The sequence below is a fragment of the Gopherus evgoodei genome, chromosome 2, assembly GCF_007399415.2.
Source record: "Gopherus evgoodei ecotype Sinaloan lineage chromosome 2, rGopEvg1_v1.p, whole genome shotgun sequence".
Classification (NCBI taxonomy): domain Eukaryota; kingdom Metazoa; phylum Chordata; order Testudines; family Testudinidae; genus Gopherus; species Gopherus evgoodei.
The window spans coordinates 161,287,953-161,307,631 of NC_044323.1; the positions used below are offsets into that span (position 1 = coordinate 161,287,953).

The 19,679-nt window shown below is 40.9% G+C and overlaps 1 protein-coding gene across 1 annotated transcript in view; it reads left to right on the forward strand.

Moving 5' to 3' along the window:
• The window catches only part of KCNU1 (potassium calcium-activated channel subfamily U member 1), an 85,669-nt gene that overhangs the window by 23,679 nt on the left and 42,311 nt on the right, over positions 1 to 19,679 (forward strand). Inside the window, exons 14-16 of the mRNA XM_030549526.1 lie at positions 888 to 974; positions 1,111 to 1,211; positions 8,386 to 8,485. Of these exons, the coding sequence (XP_030405386.1) occupies positions 888 to 974; positions 1,111 to 1,211; positions 8,386 to 8,485 (288 nt within the window). The remainder of the gene's footprint in view (positions 1 to 887; positions 975 to 1,110; positions 1,212 to 8,385; positions 8,486 to 19,679) is intronic.

Consider the following 19,679-nt stretch of genomic DNA (forward strand, 5'->3'; position numbering starts at 1 on the left):
GTACTGCCAAGACCCATTAAAACTGGGTTGAAATCAGTAGGATGTTAGGATATCACTGGTACATCCAGCAGTTGAGCAGCTCTGCCTAACTGTATCTGATAAATTTAGTAACACTGCAGGAGGATTCTACCTACATGTACCTAGTACTTATAGTAGCACAGCAGGTGCACGCTCTCTGAATGTGCCTGGGATGTTCAGGTGTCTTTTTCCGGGATGTAGTAGTATGTTTAGCAGCACAGCAGGTGCATTGAACCTGCCCATCCCTAATACATTCAACAGCACAACAGGCTGGCATTCTCAGTATTTGGCATTCTCATCAACACAGTGGGTGCACCTGGATCTATCTGGAATATTCAGCAAGTGCAGCTAGACTATGAATTTATCCATTACATTAAAATAAATGTTTTTAAATTGTTTGGAGAATGAAAAAAGTCAGTTTCCTATAAACTTAACAATCTAACAAATGTTTAAAAAACATTTTTAAAACATTTTTTAAAATGTTATATCGTGGTAATTCTATGAAGATTGGTCTTGTCATTAAGATATTAGATTGGGACTCAGGAGATTGGGGTTTGAGTCGTGGCTCTTCCACAGATTCCCCATGTGTCCACAGGCAAGTCACTCTCTCTGCCTCAGTTCCCCATCTGTAAAATCAGGCAAATAACACTTCACCGAATGATGGGGGTGTTGTGAAACTTGAACACAACAGTGATAGTGAGGTGGTGTATAAGTGCCTCGTACACTGTAAGGTAAGAAGGAACCATTATGACCATCTACTCTGACTCTTTGCAGAACACAGGCCAAAAAACCTCACCCTTGGAATCTGTGAATGGTAATTTTCCTTTTTTGTTTGTTTGTTTGTTTGTTTCCAAACTGTTTTCCAATAGCATCTTGGTCAACCCATCTGCACAGATAAAGATCCATCGAAACACAATGGGCTTTTTTATTGCCAAATCCAAGGTGGAAGTCGAAAGGTAAGTTTCCATACTAACCTATAGTAAAAAAGTTCTAGAAAAGTAGAGCTTTCAAGAGTTAACAAATTCATTTGGATCTGTTCCTCCACTCTGCTAAATTTAATCCAGTTTCTCCCGATTTTCTTTTGTTGTTCAGGGCTCATTTTTACTGTAAAGCCTGCCATAGTGATATTGATAATCTGGAGCTGATTAAAAAATGTCACTGCAGAAGCAAATCTCGGACAAGATCCTTTTCAGGTAACTTTCTGTTCAGACAGGGTCTCAGTTAGAGGAAATAGGAAGCAGCTAGCTAATTCATACCTGATTCTTAGGTTACTGAGCCATCCTCTTCTTTATTTTGTCTGTGAAAATGTAGGTTTGAACATAACCCTTTATCCTTCTGAAAGATTGAAGCTGAATTACATACAATTTATTGAGTGTAAATCTTTCAGACGAGTTCTCAGAAGACCTTTTGATCCCAGCTACTCTGACTGGACAGTAAAGGTTCCTGTTCCATTTTTATAAGATCCACATCTCCATGGCCAGAATTTCCCCTATGCTCATTGTCATACTTTGCATGGGCTGCTGCTCTTTAACTCCAGAACTGGAGTCTGGGGCAATTGCATTTCATTGGTTCTAGATATGTATAGTTTGTGAGGTGCTTTGGTGTGAAAGGTACTACAGGATAAACCCAGAGGTCCTTACTCAGTTTGTACTCAATTCTTGCTCAGGCAAAACTCTCATTAAAGTCAGTGGGAATTACCCTAAGTAAAGGTTGCGTATGACAATGAGTACAGATGTCAAGATATTACTCTATATAAGATATTATCATCATCATCATAAGACTAGAAAATAATAAAAATGAAGGCAGCAAAGATGTATTTGAGGTTGAGCAAGATTGTATTATAAGATTTAAGGAGTTTAGACTAAAAATTGAGAAAGCATAGATTGAATGGGAAAAACTCCTATTCACAATAATGTCAGTGCAACAGTGGAATGGCTCATTCCCATCCCATCCCAAATTCCCTGGCACTGGAAATGGGACCTACAGCTTTTCAGTACCATATCACCTGCTGAAATCTACCCCAGGTAGTAAGTGCAAATTCCTTCAATCCATTGGTTCTTCATTGGCTTACATGAATGATTTGATGGATCTCAATTCAATCATTAGTGGATACCTGTCCATGCCAAAATGTACATCACTTTGGTCATTACTAATTAACACCCTTCTTGATTCATAGATTCATGGAGTTCAAGGTTAGAAAGTACCATTACATCATCTAATCTCACCTACTGTACATAACAGGCCATTAAAATTCACCCACTTATCTCTATATTGAGCTTAATAACTTGTGTTTGATTAGAGCACAACTTGAATTATACCACCATGACAAGAAAGCAGGGCTGGCTCCAGGCACCAGCCGAGCAAGCTCATACTTGGGGCGGCAGATTCTACAGGGCGGCATTCTAGGATGGCACGGATGTTTGTTTTTGTTTTTGTTTTTCGTTTTTGGTTCACAGATCTAGCCGCCCTATAGGGGGCGGCAGCATGGAGGGGAGGAGCGCCCTGCAGCAAACTCAGCAGGGCAGCAGCCCACGTCCTTCCCTCCCAGCCAACCAGAGTGGCGCAGAGCCCTCCTGGCAGGCGGCACGGCAGTCAGGGGTGCGTGGCAAATGCCTCGCTGAAGCCTTGGCCACCCCATTTCTCTCTCTCCTCCCTGCTCCTTCCCTCTCCCCTCTGCTAGCCGGAGCATGTCTGCAGCTCAGGGAGTCCCCCTGCACCCTGGCTCCAGCCGCGCCACAGGTTTCTTTTAGTATTTTCCCCCCTGCTTTGCCTCTCTGGCCATGCCGCAAGGTTTTTTTTGTTTGTTTTTTTGTTTTGTTTTTTTTTGCCGCTCCAGCTGCACGTTCTTTCCCTCCCCCTGCTTTGCCGCTCTGGATGTGCCATTTTCCCCCTCCTCCCTCTTTGCTGCTCCGGCCATGCAGCAGGTTTTTATTTTGGGGTTTTTTTCCCCTGCTTTGTCGCTCCAGCCACCACACACACACATCTTTTTTTTTTTTGTGCTTGGGGTGGCAAAAAAGCCAGAGCCCGCCATGCCAGAAAGACCATGGAACTGTGATACCCTCCTATTCTCAAAAAGTGTTCTCCTCAAAATAATGTTGAGCTCCGTTTTGGTGCCCCTCTGGAGCACCCCATGCGCAGCAGCTATACATACTGGCTGAAATTTTCAAAAGCAGTCTAATGGAAGAGTTGTGTCTAAATCCCCTAGTTTTAGTGAAGAATGTATATGCAAATCTAGACTGTTTTGAAATTCTCAGCCACTGTGTCCGTGCCCTGGATATAGGACTGTTGCTGTATACTGCTGTCAGTCAGGTATTTTTCATCAGCACTCAGCAAATTCATACACACAAAATATATATTTTAAATTAAATCTCCTTTCAGCAGTAGATGGCAGTGAAGCCCCATTATTAAATATCTGGCTGACGTGCACAAGGCTGAGATCAAGGAAAAACTCATTCATAGAGAGTGCTCAACAAAACAGGCTATGTGAACAAACATAAGCATGCTGACACCTGGAGGAGTCCGTGTAGGAATGTCATTTATAAAGAGAAATCGTAGCCCATTTTTCAGTCCACATACTTATTAAAGTAGATGCAACTAAAGTCCCCCAAAGCCAGCTGATTCCCAGAACAGAATCTTCTGTATAATACAAAGATATCTCAAAAAGACTCATCAAGAGACAGATGGACAGACATTGAGACTTTAAGAACTCTCACACCTGACGGCTTTTCCTTTTCCTTCCTATGCAATTTAAGGCAGTTGGATGAAAGGGCAAGATGGGATTTTAATATAAACGTAGCCTGATAAAAAAACAATTGTTTACAGTTCTGCACCAGATAGACTGCAGGGAAACATGTGCTTCAGAGGAATTGAAGTATTACCAAACATAAGAACTTGCCATCAGTTCCTCCTAGCATTTTGGATGTATCAGAGCAAAACACTGCATAAAAATAAGTGTTTTGGTCTGTGACAAAAGAAGTAATGCAGCTTAATCAGTACATAATGTCCTGGCTGCCTTTAGTTCCACTGTCAGCCGAAGTGAGATAAGGAATCGTGAGCCAGATCCCCAGCTGGTGTAAATCAGCCTCTCTCCATTGTATTCAATGAAATTAGGCTGATTTTACACCAGCTAAGGATATGATTCATTTTCATTAATCTTCAAACGAATGCAGGAGCCTAAGAGACTTGAACTTCAGTTAAAGTAGCCAAAAGTTTTCCCACTGTGCATGACATACGGTGTCAGCATTTAACTGGAGTACATATGGCTGTGAAAAACCAGGGCAATCTGTTAAAATCAGAGCAAAGGCTATTCCTGCCCTATCCCCAAAATACCTAAATCTTGCCAATAGCTATTGATAATAAAACATAACCTTCCGCCATCTGGGGCTGCCAGGGTATTTTTAAGAAGGGAGCCAGCCTGAAGCCTCTATCTAGAGACCATGTACATCTTGAGCAGTTGTGAGGCCTGGTCGACACTAGAAAGTTTTACTGGAATAGCTATGTTGGCATAGCTGGGGATGTGAAAAAAATCCTATGCCAACCAACATAGCAATGCTGGCAAAAGCCCTAATGTAGACAGTTATGTTGAAAAGAATCCTTTTTCCGGTTTGGCTTATTCCATCTGGAGAACAAGTTCAAGCTGTCCCAACAAACAAATTATTTTGTTGGTATAAGCTGTGTCTCCACTGGGAGGTGTGGTCAATATAGGCCTACTAGTACATCTATGCCGGCAAACCCTCCTAAGTGTAGACAAGGCCTGAGATTTTTAAACATGCCTAGAGCTTGTCTACACCAGGAAATTTATCAGCATCGCAATAATTATCTCACTATAGTTGAATCTACAGCTATAGTTATACTTGTATAATTATATATATACATATAATTATATATATATATACAAAAGCAGCAAAAACCCCTGTGGCACCTTATAGACTGACAGATGTTTTGGAGCATGAGCTTTCGTGGGTGAATACCCACTTCGTCGGATGCATGTAGTGGAAATTTCCAGAGGCTGGTATATTTCCACTACATGCATCCGACGAAGTGTGTATTCACCCATGAAAGCTCATGCTCCAATACGTCTGTTAGTCTATAAGGTGCCACAGGACTCTTTGCTGCTTTTACAGATCCAGACTAACACGGCTACCCCTCTGATATATATATATATATACAGACGCTCCCCGGGTTACACAAACCTGACTTACACAAATCCGCACTTACAGAAAAAGTTCTGTAAATTTCGTAAGCTAGAAAGGTGGAGGGGGGGAAAGGTTTGTGTGTGTGTGTGTTTAATGGTTGGGTATACGTTCTCGACTTATGCAAAATTCAAATTACGCAGGCGTTCCGGAACCGAACACTTGCGTAAGTTGGGGAGCGTCTGTGTATATATATAGTAATATCAGTAAATTTCCACATGTAGATAATCCCTAAGTAACTTAAGTTAATGGGTCTTGTGCTCATAAGCCACTTAGGACCAGATTTTTAAGTGCATTTTGTCACCTACAGATGTAGACCAGCACCTGATGAGATTTTCAAAAATCCCTTGGTGCCTAAAGAAGGTCCTCAGGCATTTTTGAAAATCCCAGCTCAAACTCTGAGACTACAAAATTCAGTCTTACCACCTTGAAAGTCAAGGGTCCTGATTTATATCAGTTGAGAATCTGGCCTTATGTGAAATACACAGGGAGTTTGTGGCAAAGCCAGCAACTAAAACCAAATCTCCTGACTTACAGTCAAATTCCTTAACCTGAAGACCATCCTTTCTCAGACTCAGAGGTTTCTCAGATGATTATTTCTCCTGAAGCTAGTTAGGCTGTTTTCATACCATATCAGTCTTGGCTTACCATACTTTTATTAAGCCTGATCTCTTGTAAAGGCTGACAGCTGCATGCTGTGCCCTCAGAGCTGGTGTTTTTCCCACCCACCTCCTGGAAAACAAATCCCCGGATAAGGAAACATCAGTCACTTGGATAAACTGAGACAGGACACTGTAAGTAAATAGAGATGGGTAGAATGACAGATAGAGCTATCTTGTTACCAGGAGTAAATGCACCTGCTTCTAAGACACCTGTGTGGTACAATTGCTACTTATTAAAGTTGACAAATGGCCCATGGAAAAAAATGTCCCTTTTCTGCCAGGTGTATGTTCCAACTCATGAGACCTTTCAGTTGGATTAGAACAGTCTGGGAAGAATTACAACATCAGAAGGAAATAATGCGCGTGTGATAGGTTTCCCCTGTCAGACTGTGCGATTAAGAGATATGTGGGTCTGAATGCCTCTTCAGTCCAAGTTCCACCCACATACACACATGGGACATGTTTGGACACACGTAATGTAGAGCTCTTTGCTGAGCCTCCTGTCTGGATCCGACAGTGATAGGAATGCAGAGTGGATAGGCAGGTGGCAAGACAGACTCTGAGAAGCAGTGGGCCAAATCCTGAGACCTTTGCACAGTTGTTACTCAGCAGGAAGGACCTCAGTATTTGGCCAAGAGAGGATTAGATGGAACATAAATTTATTCAGAGAAATGATACTACAGTGGTTAGAGTGCTAGTCTGTTACTTGGGAGGCCTAGGTTAGTTTCCCTGATCAACTGCCAACTCCCTGTGTGACACTGGACAATTCACTTGATCTCTCTGTGCCTCACTTCTCCATCAGTAAAATGGACGTAATAACTGCCTTTTTTCACAGAGTGCTATGAGGATAAAAAGGTTCAAGACTATGAGATGATCAGACAATTGCGTGAGTAATGGAGTCCATATAATGCCTAAGACAAATTCACTCTTCCCTCTATGACTTTTATTTCTAATCAAGAGGAAGAGATTGTCTGGAGCTTTTTCTCTAATCTAAGCGTAACTCACACATAAAGAGCATCCCCCACTCTCTTCCCACAAAATGCAGTTGAACACCCAGGCATAACAAGCTGTGCAAGTGTGTGTTATACCATAGGACCTAAGAGCTTGGCTACATGGGGACAGTAAAGATATGTCTACATGGAGATTATACTGGCCTAACTTAAATTTTTTTTTGTTGGTGCAGGAACACCACCTCCCCAAATGAAGTTAGCTGTGCTGATGGAAGTCATCTTTCATAGAGATAGTTGTGTTTACACTGGGGATTATGTTGGTGTAGCGATGTCAGTCCAGGGTGTGGTTTTTTTCCACACCCCTGATCGACATAACTATGCAGTTATAACTTTTTAGTGTAGACCAAGCCTCAAGAAAGTTAATCCAAATTACCTTTAAAATGAATTAGTTGAACTAAATCTAAATCTATTTAAATCCATGTGGGCAGTCTGATGCAGAATTATAAAGTGGCTTAATTTGGTTGATTTTATTTCACCTTGGAAGTGAATTAAACTAAACTGAGCAGGCTGCGGCTATACAGCTCCATAGTATGAACTGGAGGGGTGTGAATGGCAGAGTGCACTGAAGAGCTGTGCTCTAACTGCCCCAGGTGGATGCAGTTGGGGCGAACTGAAAGGTACGTTGTTCATGTTAACATAGTCCTCCTTCAGACTATACTATAGCATATAGTATGCACATGACAGCCATATACATGGCCAATACCTCATAATTATCAGTTAATGCAGTCTTCTTTCAGACAGGACTTAATTATGACAAACAGTGTACCTTTTAGTTCACACCAGCAGCTTTCACATGAAGTAGTTAGAGTGCAACACTTGGGTGTTTTCTGCAATTCATACTCCCACAGTTCACACTGAGTTACGGTATAGACAAGCCTTGAGTTAAGGCCCCTTTAATTCTGAATGAGCACGCCCACACGGGGTTTAACAAATCCACTTTAAATTCACACCTTTGTTAATTCGGATTACTTTTCCTGAGTGTCCCCACACAGACAAGCCCTTAGTGCATGGTGAAGATATTCATCTTTCGCTGAATAAGACAACTACCAAAGACACTGGAAAAGTCTGATTTAACCCAATGGTATATAGCTTGGAGTTTGCATTACCAAAGGATAAATGGGAGGGTCACCTGTTTTGGGGGGCAAAACTTGGCAGTTTTGAGTGAGTTTTACTTTTAGTTTTTTGGTTTATATGAATCTCCTAAAAACCACAAACAAAAAGATTTATTTGAACAGCCCTTTGGAATGAAACCACGAGTTGTATGTAGTATTAGTCATGTATAAGGCTATCATGTACATACTATACATACACACCATAATATAATACCATGCTTTATAAGCTGTGTGGTTATTTGGCTAAGCAATTACCCAAAGCCCCATTGTCAAGCATTTTTAAGACCCTGGAGAACTCTTCTATGGCACGGTGGCCACTTGCAATCAGCATATAAATACAACCAAGGGATATATAGAGGGGCAAGTTCCTTTTCACTGCCTTTGTTTTCAGACAAGCTGAGGATTCCCCGAGAAACACTGTACCTTCCAGACCGACAGCCAGTAAAGTCAATGTCTCTTGGGGTTCTTCCTGTTTCAGGTATCACTCCCAGGTAAGAAATTCAGAACTCTTCTTGGTCTTGCTGCTGCAATGAATATTTGTGTGAGAGATGAGAATGGCAAGGTGTTTTCTTTCAGGATGGAAGTAAAAACCCTTTGCACCTACTACTTCTTGTGGCATTGCTACTGGTTTTGATTGCAATAAATGGTTTAATGGCTCCTCCCTGCCTTGATTAATTGAATGGCCTCGCAGAAGCTCAGTTCAGCCCTACACACCCATCCAACTTCTCAGTCCATCAACCCATACTCTCCTTGAAGGGCTCGATTCTGCAAGAAGCCAGGCATTCTGAACTCAGCACCTGACAAAAAAGTGCTTGCATGCCTGGAAGGTTTAGCAAATCTGGACTCTGGTGCAGCATGGGAAAAAGATGATATATAGTTGAATGGCCTTGAATCCCAGAGAACTCTCTGACAGCAGTCCCACTTGTCTAGCCTAAGCACCAGCCTGAATCAGTCTGCTGACCATAGTGGTGGCAGTACCACCAGGAGAGACCTTCCCAGGTTTCACAGTCTAAATTCCTCCAGCTGTCTCCACTGGATATATTGTCATCAGAAGAGTTTGAAGCTGGGCACCACACTAGAGACCTCTCCTGCAGAGACTAAAGGAGTCACTCCAGTTAAGATAGATTGTGCTACCTCTTACTCACATTGAGTAGTAGTTACCTTCCCAAGCAGCCCTACTGACCTTCAGTGGGACTACTTATTGTGTAAGGTGCTACTCAGCCAAGTAAGGGGAATTACTATCTGATACTTAGCTGGCAGCAATAGTAGGCTGTTATACCGTGATGATACCATGCACTAGAGGGGGATGAAGCACATATTGGCCAGAGTTGTTATACAAAGACTTTTGGAGAGTACACAAGATCCTGGCTGGGGAGGAACACACAACCAACATGTGACATTATCTTATTAGAATATGACCATGTAAATCATTGTTGTTATCACTGTTATAGAATTGCAACAAATCTTATGCAAAGTGTGTCAAGTAAGGCGTCAATGGAAAAGTTTTGATTTCCTTTATATGATTATGCTATGATTATGCATATATTGTTTGCTTCTGGGTAGCACGCACAAGGTATTTAGCCAGCACATTGTGAAGAAACTATTCAAGTGAACCGCACATTAAAGAATACTTAACTCACAATGGAAGATGCCCATCTACACTTAATGGACTTTCCTGCTATGACTAAGCAAAATCACACATAGACATGTGACTTGCCCATGTGACTCCAAACACCATCTTGTCACCTGTAATTTTCCGCAGTGAGAACAATGGGTTTCCCTTCACTTGAGAGAAGCTATAAAAGGCCCTGGAAACATCTTCATTTTGCCTTTTTCCTGCTCAAATCTCTGGACTATGGACTGACACTAATGGGAGCATTCTAGCCAAGGGATCAAGGACCTTCCAGTGATTTGGAAGCACCCAGAGGCTTAAAAAACCAGCAGTTTATTCCATCACTGCTACAAGCCTGAACCAAGAACTTTGCAATTACTGTATGTATTTGATTCCTTTATCCAATTTTAACTTTCTTTCTTTCTTTCTTTCTTTCTTTCTTTCTTTCTTTCTTTCTTTCTTTCTTTCTTTCTTTCTTTCTTTCTTAAACCTTTAGATTTTAGATAGTAAAGGATTGGCAACAGTGTGATTATTGGGTAAGATATAAGTTATATATTGACCTGGATATGTGGCTGGTCCTTTGGGATCAGAAGAATCATTTTGTTTGATGAAACTAGTTTTAAATAACCACTCATCTTTAAGTCTAGTGTTTGAATGTTGAATCCAGGACTGGAATGCCTAAGGAGACTGCTTTCCTGACTTCTTGTTAGCCAGTGTGGTGAAACCAAAGTTTATTTTTGTTGATGGTTTGGTATATCTGATGGGAGAATAACCACCAGTTTTGGGGTGTGTCTATCCTATATCTCAGCAGTTTGTCCTGAATTTGATATTCTCAGTTGTGACCCTGAGAGATGCACAGTGACACTATAATAATTTTCAGCAAATTATAACTTTTCTATTGACACCTTACTAGACACACTTTTTGTATAAGATTTGTTGCAATTATATAACAGTGGTAGCAACAACGATCTACATGGTCATATTTTAATCAGATATCGTCACACAATGTTTGTCACCTTCCTTCTACAAAGGCTTGAGGTCTAAGTATGTTAACAGCTCATGAACACCAGAGACCTGAAGAAAATAAATCCTAATAAATACCACCCCCACCACCCCCACACACAATCCTTTTCTCTGTTTTGACAGCAAAGACAAGCATTGGCATAACAAAAACTCCAGGGTCTCCTCTGGGTAGCTTTGCAGCTGAGCAGCTGTCCCCAGCACTTACATAGGATCAGAACAATAAAACGTTGTTCATTGCTCCTGCTCTACAACCAGTTAGGTCAGTTGTAAATATTGGAACTGCATAGTAAACACATGCACACAGGCTGTTAGACTGTGCTGACTCGTTAAATATAAGTGAAAACACAATTAATTTATAACACATCTCTTTTCCCCTTACATCCCACAACATAATTTAAAAAAAAAAAAAAAAAAAAAAGCCCTCACAACCTGCTGAAATATCATTTTTAAAATGTGCATGAAAAGTCAATTATGCCAGAGGGAGGTATTCAAGAGAAGTGAGTTTCCATTCTTTGGCATTACACCTTGGGGATTAGGAATTTCTTATTTATTTATTTTTTGCTGAGATCTTTGCTGCCGTTTAACGAAAAGGAACACAAATTTTACTAGGAGATGTTCTGTAATTCTCTGAAGATGCAGCCAAATATGCAAATACATAATTCCCTTCCCCATCAAGATTCTCTCCCACCATCAAATCACAAAAGAGGCAATGATGTCCCCTCTAGCCAAGTCATCATTGTACCCTACACAAGGTTTTGGATGTCTAGATTTAAATGCCACCAGGGATTGGACTTCCACTGCTTCCCATGGGAGAATATTTTACAATGTTACAGTTAGTAGTAGTACTTATTATTGGCATTATAATAGTGCCTAGAGGCTCCTATTGAGATCAGGAGGCACTGTGTAAACACATAGTAAGAGACAGTTCCTTTTTTAAAGAGCTCACAGTCTAAATGGAGAAGACAGCCAAAGTCTCAGACTATGTGACAAAGTTTTGCTGGCATAGCTGTGTCATCTGTGAATGGGAAAAAAGCATACCCCTAGCCAACAGAGCAATGCTGGTGAAACCTCTGGTGTAGACACAGCTATGTCAACAGAAGAGTGCTTCTGTTATCTCAGGTAATGTCATTCTGGGAGGTGGTGTGGTTATGCCTGGAGAAGAACTTCTGTCTGCTTAAGCTGAGTCTCCACTAGCGGGATCTGCTGGCATAGCTATGCCAGAGAAGGCTCTGCAGTGAAGACAAGCCCAAAAGGAAGGAGCGCACGGAGAGGGGAAGTGATGTGCCCAAGCTCACAAAGTGGATACACACTCTGCTAGGTAGAGTGTCAGGAGCACAACAATTCAGTGCCCCGGTAACTTTCTTCTCTTCTTCTTTGGTTCACGTCCTTATTCTCAGCAATGACAACGGGGCCAAATGAAGTCTTTTCCATTCTTCATTCACTTTCTATTGTCTAATATTCCACAAGTGTTTGACCCTGACTCCTTGGAGGGCCAGGCATGCCCTTCTTTAGCGGCTCTCACCACTAACTACTCTCACTAGCTTTAGCATGCCAGCTGAGGTAACGTACTAGGGTATGACATTGCAGTGTACATGCAGCTATTTAGACCCACTAGTGGGAGCTAAGTGAGTGGCCAGGACCAACTGCAAGCAAACCACCCCCTACACGTGTGGCTGTCTCCCCTGCAGGGGCACTACCGTATTCATCCCGTACGTTATTAAAGTCACTTTCCAGGTTTGGTTTTGTTCTGCATGGAATGAAACAAAACTTTGTGCATGTCTTTGCAACAGTGGAATTGAGTGACCATGCCTGATCATTTCCACCCTGGGCTGTCTAGTGAGAGGATGGCTATCACACTCCATAGCACAGAGGTTAGGTTAGGGCAGTGGCCTGCAATGTGCACAGCCCATGTTTATATCCCTGCTCTGCACCCCAAATGCAGCAAAGCAGGGATTTAAGCATGGGTCTCCCACATCCCAGGCCATTGCCCTGACCACTAAGCAGTAGAATGTGTCTCCCCGGCGTGAACCTGGACCAAACCCCTTCTTGACAAATTGAAATGTCATCAAACTAGGGATCCTTTGCCCCTCCATTGGGATTGTAAAAGAGGATCTATGGAAATTTAGAAGCCCAGCTCCCAGTGATCTTCAGTGGGAGCTGGGTACTTAGCTCCCAGCTGCTCCTTTGAAATCCCAGTCCTTGTGTTCATGTACAGAAGTGCTCCGAAAGTTTTCCAGACTGGCTTAATGCCATTTGGAGTATGCTCTGCTGCTGCAGCATTAGAAGCCACATCCTCTTGAACCATTGCAGCGCATATATGACACAGACTAACTGCATTGGTTCACATTGTGTACAAGAGGCTGTTCAAAATCTTCAACATGCACCACTTCTGGGAGCTATGGTGAGAACTTTAGGATAGATGCCAAGAGGGCATTGCAGTTGAAATGATTTAGGGACAGTGCAATATTTAGGGAATAAGCAAAGGATCTTAAATCAATTCATTCTAGTTAGTGTAAATCTACTGAACTGTTCATGCTTAAACCAGTTCAGTTACAAATGGCTCTATTCCCTACCATAGACAAGAACTTAGAGATCACATGACCCCTTGTTTAGGAAGGTTGCAGGGACTTGGGGACTTTCAAGGCACTTAGATTTAAGCACTCTATAAAAAAGGTGCCCAGATACAACTAAAATAGACTCCATCTAAGGAGTTAGAGAGAGAGAAGGTAGAATAGGTACCCCCTCCCCCCAAAAAAACACCAGGAATTTTCAAAATATGTTAATACATTTTCTGAACTTTTCAAATGTCAAAATCAGCAAACTTTTTTCACTGCATGTAAAGTTTTCACTAGCTCCATATTTAGTCAAAAAACTCAATTTTTTTGACAAAACACTTGTGTCTATATTTGTCGGGAGTGGGTTCTTTGTCAAAAAATGTATTTTCAATTTAAAATTTCATCAAGAACCTGAAATTCAGAAAATTTCAAGGAGGTCCAGATGGAGGGAAAAGGGCAGGGTTACTAGACCTCAAACACTTACCGGGCCCAGGCCATGCATAGATTTTTGGTTGCATGCCGAGATCTGATTAATTATTTCTTCTCGCAAACTACACATACAAAATTTAAATACACACACACACACATACACACAGACACACATTTTTTCACCCAAAATCACCAGGAAGTGGGTCTTTATATCCTGGAAATTAACTTAACTGGTACCACTTCACAAAAGAAATTCTATAAAGCTGGGTTATAAGTGAAAGAATAAAAACCTGTTAGGATCCTGAGACACTTATAAGTCCTTCCATCAATACATTTCCTTTACTAGACATGGTTTTTCCACATGTTCTTGCCTATAGGCATGACAAATTTAATGGTATATTTTTTGCTGAGTTGATGACTCTTGCTTTTCATTCCTGCTGTTTCTAGATAGGTACTAAAGAATGTTTGTGCATAAGATCCCATATTGCTTCTTGATTGTGCTGTCTTGGGCTCCTTTTTGTCCTGGATGGGAGATCATTTAGCCAAACAAAGAATTAATAAAAACTGAAAATTAGATGAAAGGGAAAACCAGGTTGAAAAAAACAAATTTTAGTTCCTCTTTAATTGAAACTTATCTAGCATCTGGATAATTGTTCCTAAATACCTGCTGAGTTGCGACGCCTACGTTCGGGCTTGTCAGTTTTTAATAAATCTTAAAGATGTAAAATCTTATTCTTTGATGCTGCCCATCACATCTCAATCCAAAGGCAAGGCAAAACAAAGCAATAATGGTAAGCACTCCAGCATTCAGCTAATCTGGCAGAATGCATCGCGATCTTTATGAATGTGTGTGAGGGGCTGTGCAGGAGCTCACGAAAAGGTCACTGGTATTTTTGGAGCAATAAATCACATAGGGAAAAGATTTGCATTTTGGCTGTATAACATCCAGGGCCGGATTAGAGAGAGAATACTTTGAAGTAATATTTCTCTGCTGACTTGTTTTATTAGCTTCCTTTAAACATGTTACATTATTGCTTATAGAATTTCATTTACTTGGATTGGCAGCTTGATAAATATGTCTATTGGCGATGATTTGGATTGCTCTGGGCATTAATATTATTAAAACCTGTCACATGGAAATGTCTGAAAGATGACTTACTGTAAAGATTACAGCATGAAATAAATCATACAATGGTATTTGTTACCGTTTATGGCCTCTTGGAGCCGAGTCAATCCCTTTTTATGTTGCATTATTTTTCAGGTTTTTATAGCCTTACATTATATATCGCTGTCAGAAATGAACAGATGGGGTGTCAAACACAAGCCTTCTGAATAATTCTCACCCTCGGGTTATTTGTATGAAGGACAAGTGTAAAACTGTGTTCTCAAGAAAAGGGAGATAGATAGAGGTGGAGAAAGTGTTGTTACAATAAGCAAGATCCTTTTTGTCGGCATGAACTGCGTGCTTTTGATCCCTACCTGGCATTTACCCTGAAGGAGCAAGGGTTCTGGGAAACTTTAGCTGCCTGTGTTTCAGTCAGGAGGAAAACCTAACTTACGAGTTAAACAAGTTTCACTTTCCCTTTGTTTTTCTGTTGATGGAAAAGTCAGTGGGTGTCTAAAGCCATAGTGCAACCTCAGAGGGTTTGGATAAATGTGAAAAGTTTGGATGCTTCTCCATGCCTCTTTTATCTAGGAAATTTTGGGCCTTCCAATGTCATTTGGAAATTGAAATTTTAAGAAGGTCAAGGAATGAAAAACAAAGTTAACCCTTCTGACTGGGTTTTTGGAAAATGTTTAGTAGGCCATTTCTTATTTCATCCACATTTTCCCAAATCTTGTTTTGAAAATCTGATTTGCTGTATGACCTTAAATGAAGAGTGTTGGGGGGTTGTAGGGGAAAGATGAGGGTGGGTAGACTCATGTGAAATGAACAGGGTTTTTTTGTTTTTTGTTTGTTTGTTTTTTGATATTTGTGAACCTGATCTAAGGCAGGTTTTTGTTTTGTTTTGTATTTTGGGAAGCAAGGGTACTATTTTGCATTCTGTTCTTTACTCTAGAGTGGAGTCTATGCTTCATGTTGTGTATTGGCAAAAAGTCCTTGTCTGTGTCAAGATGACAGATTAGATAAATTGATAGATAAGATCTGCTGATAAGTGCAGTTCATTGGACTTATCTAGACTGGAGAAATCAGGTGGGATACATTCAGCTATATTCTCTTTCTCTCTCCACAACTCCTAAGCCCCAGAATCCTATAAGGGAACTCAACACAACTCAACCTCAGCTCCAGCAGCATTTTGTTAGTTCCTCTTTTCCTTTATAAAAGAATTTTTGAAACGTCCTCATTTATTATTCTAACGCAGCGCCGGGTGAGTCTTGATCTTGGAGCTCTGATGTCTTTTTCAGCTTAAGGATAACTCAACCAATAAGCCTTAAAGATCAACACACCAGTGTATGAGACATTATAGCCTGGATCAAGTGGTGATATGTATAAGAAACTTAGTGACAGCTCTAGCTGTGCAAAGACTGCAAAACCTGTCAAGAGGTGTCTGGTTAGTGACATCATAAATCTGTTTACATATAAATCTGATTCATTTACTGGTACCAAAACACAAGTACCAAATTTTTGCATGACCACTAATGAGAAAATGCCCATTTGCATCTGGAATTTTAAGGACATGCTATAATTTATGGAGGAGAAATCCTGTCCCCATTGAAGTCAATGAGAGTTTTGCCACTGATGTCGATGGGACCATGATTTCACCCACAATTTCTTGACTTAAACTCAGCTGAAATCTGTATGTTGGCCTCCATATCCTCTTGTCCCTGCTCTCCAGACATCAGGACATGCAGAATTTTATGCACCAAGAGGTGACAACTACATCTGGGTGGGAAATGTTCTTTTTTCTATATTGGGAAAATATTAGAAATTAAGGGGAAAAAAATGTCCATTCCAAATCAGGATGAAAATTCAAAATCTCAAATTTTCACAAACCTGTGAAAAACTGAAAAAAAAATGGTTTGGGTTAATTGATACCCTATTTAGGTAATTTAGGAACATTTTGTTTCAATCTGGACCATTACAAATTACTATTATTAGCCCAAATTTCAAAGGGAAAGGTCATCGTGAACTGTGAAGTTGAAATTTTTTGTTTCAAAAACATCAAAACTGGACTTTTCAATGATTTCTAAACTTTTTTTTTCAAAATTTTTTCTAGTCAAGAAATTAATCGAAACAAACCCTTTCTCGCAAACAGTTTCAGTTCTGAGAAATCAACATATTTTGATGCGAAAACAATTTGCCAAAAAATTCCCAGCCAGCTTTAGTGCCATTTCAACCCCTGCCATCTGCTGACTTCCTTGTTTATTCATGCATTTCACAGTCCAGTACAAATCTCCCTTCCTTGTTTTTAAAGATGAGTATGGACTTGTTCCAGCCAACCTCACAGACTTCATCTCTCTCATCTCCGCTTGCTACTCTCTTCACTCTGTTTCTTTCTCTCCAGCTTGCCACTCTTGATGAGAGAGCCTTCTTCTCTGCAACTTCTGCTACTCCGTGCATTTTTCTACCTCTTTTCAAATCTCATGTGAAAGCATAGTCTTTCTCTCTCCTAAGCCTCTTTATTCCTTCCTCTCATGTCCATTATCAAGCTTTCCAAAGGGCTTGGGCATATATTTACTATGCAAAATGAAGTTGCTTTGCACAACGTAATAAGAGTTATTCCCACCATATATTGCTCACTCTATTTCACATTGTACAATAGTATTATCGCTTTAAGACATTATGTGACTGACTATGTGAGTTCTGAGTGCATAAGGATAAGTTTCATAATTAGCTTTCGCTGTGAACTTGTGCAAACCAATCTATTTCTAATTTGGTCAGCTCCTGATTTTCAATGAGGGTGCAGAGAGTGACTGAAGTTTCTAGCAGCATGCACTTTTTATTTTAATTACCTACAGTAATTCAGAGAATTACACAAAAGTCATAAATCACATTGTAATGATCCATTTTAAAAAAACTGTTTAATTACTGTATGGGGATTTGAGTTAAACAGGTATGCAGTGGATTAACAACGAACTTGAGCTCCTTGGAGTACAAGGCAACCATATTTTTTTGGTTGAATTGCTGCGCTAGCATGTGAGAAATACTGGTAGGAAGCCTCTTTGACGGGGCCAAGTCCTGAATTCCTTAGTCTGCCTGGGTGGAACTCAGCCCTGTGCAGAGGGCTAGCCACAAGACCTATGCACCACTGAAGCACTCAAAATAGGGCCTAAACAGGACTTAAATGGTGCATTGGCCTTCTGTGGGGTGAATTTCACCTTCTGTGCTCAATCCTGGCTCAACAAAACTCCTCTTTGTTTCACTGAGTCCAAACACCCATTACTCCACCAGGTATGTCTCCCTAAGAGAGAATGATTGTTTTGTATTGGATTAAATCCGCCTGTAGTGTTTAGATGTTGCTTGTGATTATTAGAACTGGGAGCACTGGTTGTTGGGAGTCTGAAAGGACAGGAAACAGGAAGGAGGGGGGAGGATTTGAGGAGGTAGAATGAGAGTTACAGAGGATGCAGCAGCAGCTTGGTAAAGAGGTTTCCACTTTAAAAATAAAATCCTTTTGAAGTTTGTTAGTACCTTGCCTGGTTAATACAACATTATGGTGATGAGGATGGATCTTCTGCCTCTGAACCCACCTGCACCCTTTCTGCAAAGCCCAGGTGAGCCTCCAATTGCTTTTACTGCCTGGATCCGTATATTTGAGACTTATCTGCTTGCAATCAGTGCTACAGAGATTTCTGAAGTAAGAAAGCATGCTCTGCTAACCTTCAGCCTTGGAGCAGAAGGACAGTGTATATTTTACACTTTTCCCCTTGCGGATGACAAATATGAGACTGCACTCACTGCATTCAAGAACTTTTTTGTGCCAAAAGTGAATGTAGTAGCTAATCTCTACAGATTTCACCAGCGTGAGCAGAAACCAGGGGAGACTATAATGCAGTATATTGCTTCCCTGAGGAGTCTGACTGTAACTTGTGACTTTGGGAATATGGCAGATGAAATGATTAGAGGCTAGCTCATTGAGAAAACAACCATGCTTCATGTAAGAGAACGCTTACTTCTAGAACCACGACTTACACTAGGAAAAGCAATAACCATTGCTACTCAGATTGAGTCAGCTACAGCTAAACCAAAATAATGAGCAGGGATACAGGAGGCACAGTCCAGGCTGTGACTCCTTTGCAGAAAAGTTCACTATTGCTGCAGACAAACAATTGCAGGAGGAAAACTAATGAAAAGCCACTGAATCGGCAAATTCAAAATACAGTAAAAGCATGCTTTCACTGTGGATCCCCATAAAACCTTGCGAGCTACACAGTATGTCCAGCAAAAGTAGCTCAGTGCAATCATTGCAAAAAGATGGGGCATTTTGCTAAAGTATGTCGCAGTAGCCAGTTCAATCAACAGGTGCATGCAGTTACAATACCAGATGTTACTGTGCTGAGCGTGGACAAAATTACTACTGCACATATTCCAGAACAGATAGCGTGCACTATAAATGTTTCCTCCGTACCCCCAGGCAAATCACACTCTGTTCAGCTAATGTTGGACAGTGGCTCAGCAGTATCTATACTACCTTATTCCATCCATTTGCATTACTTTAAAGATGTGCCTCTTACTCAACCCAAACTTCAATTGGTGTGCTATTTGAAAAACCATATTCCAGTACATGGCTGCCTGCCAGCAATAGTTACTTTTGGCGATTGCTGTGTAACTGCAGAGTTCTATGTTGTCCACAAAGGCACTCCTATCCTTGGCAGAGATTTATTGGCTGCTTTAAATCTCAGGGTAGTTAATGGATGAATTGACCTTCATCAGCAAAACACTCTTACGGTACACACACACCAGTTTCATCTGGGACCCAACACCAGGCTGTGCTTATGGGTTTCTGCATAAAGTTAAAATGCGGAATAATGTGATGCCTGTATGATAGTAATTACTGCCCTTACCATTTTCAGTCAGGGAAGCTGTTTCAGAGGAACTCAGGCCATGTCTACACTTACAGTTTT